The sequence below is a fragment of the Aphanomyces astaci genome, assembly GCF_000520075.1.
Source record: "Aphanomyces astaci strain APO3 unplaced genomic scaffold supercont1.12, whole genome shotgun sequence".
NCBI classification, from domain to species: Eukaryota; Oomycota; class Saprolegniomycetes; order Saprolegniales; family Verrucalvaceae; genus Aphanomyces; species Aphanomyces astaci.
In genome coordinates, this window is record NW_009798275.1 from 314626 (window position 1) to 317305 (window position 2680).

The 2680-nt window shown below is 58.0% G+C and overlaps 1 protein-coding gene across 1 annotated transcript; it reads right to left on the reverse strand.

Annotated features, from left to right (window-relative positions):
* Nucleotides 1–59: 59 nt before the first annotated feature.
* H257_06166 (hypothetical protein) lies at nt 60–2680 on the reverse strand (the record flags this gene model as incomplete). The annotated part of the gene is made up of 6 exons (XM_009831289.1): nt 60–144; nt 198–288; nt 335–1787; nt 1846–2147; nt 2191–2606; nt 2655–2680. The coding sequence occupies 6 exons, from the start codon at nt 2678–2680 to the stop codon at nt 60–62; spliced, it is 2373 nt and encodes a 790-aa protein (XP_009829591.1).

Genomic DNA, 2680 nt, shown 5'->3' on the forward strand with positions numbered 1-2680 from the left:
CGAGCGACGAGTACGTCTTGACCAGGTCCACAATGCACGCGTCGGCCATGAGGACGTAGTTAAACGCGAGCCCAACCAGCCCCGCCGACAGCGCCGACCGAAACACCACCAGCCCCGTGGCCACAATCATCACGATCGCCGTGCCTTGCAGGGAGATGCACGTCTCAAACCACATGTCCACCGCCACCTTGGCGTACCACATCTGATGGTTCACGTTGACATGGTGTGCGTGGCGGTCGATGGCTTGCTGCAAGTAGGTCGTTCCAAACGCGCGCAGCAGAGAAAACCCTACCAAGACCTGTGTTAATATAATCACCCAAAAGGGTGGACTAACCGTGTTCGATCTCGTCCAAGTAGGTGAGCACGGGCGAGTTCGTGATATTTTTCAGGCGCGACAGTTCGCGCGACGGCCGCAGGTACATTTGGGACAGTCGGACATACAGGTACAGAATGGGCAGAAAGAGCAAGCCAAACCATTGAACGACCGCGAGCGATGTAAGGAGCGACCCCACGACTGCAAAGAACATGGCTGTGAGCCCGCCAAACGAGTACGGCAGCCGCGTGTCGATACTCGCCGTGTCTTGGGCGTACCGGTTGATCACGCGGCCGATGGGGTTGGCGTCGTAGAACGACATGGTCGTGCCCAGCAGCGACGTGGTCATGCTGTCAAACAGGTGCCGCGACGCCTTGAGGCCCGACGTGGCAATGGCGATGGATCGGCATAGCACCATCACGACGCTTCCAAAGCAGCATGCAGCGTACACCCCCATGTACCACGTCGTGCGTTCAGCCGCGTCCGAGCTGGCGGTCCACTGGCCCAGCCACACGTCCGACGCAATCTGGAACCCCTGCCAAAACGACTGGATCACACAAATCAGCACCACCGTCGACGTGCCGCCGCATGCAGAAATGAACGCCCCGTACACACTCGTGTCGACGTGGCCCTCGGCGCGGACCTCGTCGTTGGTGTCTTCGGAAAGTGCAAGTTCAAAGTGCTCTCTCCACTTGTTGTGGGTCGCCAGTAAGCGGGGCGACACGAACGACGCCGAAAACGTTCGCGTTCGGGTCTTGTCGTCAGTCTCGTAGTGGGTAGAACTGCTACCCACAGGCTCCGTGACGACTTGAGGTAGTTGGCCCGACGGCTTGACTTGAACAAAGTCCATCCCGCCGTCGTCTAGCTCCACGAGCCGATTCACATTGGGCGACGAGATGATGTCGCCGTTGTGGGTCACGAGGATGACCGTCCTGGTCTTGAGCAGCGTTTCCACGCACTTGGTCATGATCTGTTTTTGCACGACGGCGTCGATGGCGGCGAGGGGGGCGTCGAGGATGACAATGTCGGCGTCGGAATAGCACGCACGGGCCAAACTGATGCGCGCCTTCTGCCCGCCCGACAAGTTGCGCCCCTTCGACCCCACTTCTGTGAGATCCCCAAATGCCATGAGCCCAAAGTCCGGCAGCAGCCCACACGCCTCCACCACCCGCGTGTACTTGCGCGAGTCGAACGGCGATCCAAAGAGGATGTTGTCGCGGACGCTCATCTGCTGGATCCACGGCTCCTGAGAGCAGTACGCCGTGGACCCGTACACCCCCGTCGTGCCCTCCGTCTGGCGCATCTCGCCCAGAATCGCCATGCACAAACTCGACTTGCCACTGCCGACTTTGCCGTGCACGACCACGAGGTCGCCGCGGGATACGGTCAGCGACACATTTTTCAAAATCGGAGCCCCCCCGTCGTCGCCCCACGTGAACGTGCCATTCTCAATGGCAATCACAGTGTCTTGAGACTATGGTCGTGTAGTGTTAGCGTTTTTAGATGAAAAGAAGATGACCGATGCACTGTACCTCGGGGGCGACAGCCGGAGCTGGTCGGGTCGGTTGGTTTGCTTGGTCCAAGTACTCTTGAATGCGGTCCAGAGACACCTTAGCTTCGACAATCACTGTGATGTCGTCGGGGATTTCGCTCATGGGGTTTTGCAGGAGGCGGAACAACGCCAAGGCCGTGAACACCTTGGACGCGGTCAACGGTTGCCCCAGCACCATCGTGTACATGGCGAACGACGTCATGGACACGAACAAGGGCGATGCCCAGAGAACGAAGAAGGAGATGGCCCCGCTTAACATGAAATTCCATACGTGGTCCATTTCTATGGCAAAGTCAGACAGATCGAGAATCATGACAACACAAACCAATGTCGCGAAGGGATTGGATTTTGGCGCGACACTTTTGTTCCCACGCATGCAGCTTGACAATGAGGATGGACCCAAACGTTTCCTTGACAGCTTGCATGCGGTCATCTCTGGCGGTGGACACGCGGTCGAATGCTTTGGATTGAATGGTCGAGATGAACGTGCCCAGGCAGAGACTCAGCAGGAGCATGCCAAATCCGGCAAAGGCGGCGACCCCTAGCTCTTGGTACAGCAGGTACGAAATGACAAGGATCTGCGTGGGCATGATCCACAGGTTGTTGAACGAGACGCTGGCCCACAGTAGGTTGTCGATGTCGGTCGAGTACACGTTGGCCAAGTCGGGGACTTCCCCCGGCTGGACACTGGCCTTGGACACGAGGCGTTGGAACAAGGCGCCTTTGAGTCCCCCCACAAACCTACAAACGCATGAGATACGCCCTAGGAATGGGTGAATATGCACGTACTGAATGCCAAGGATGTCTTCCAACAT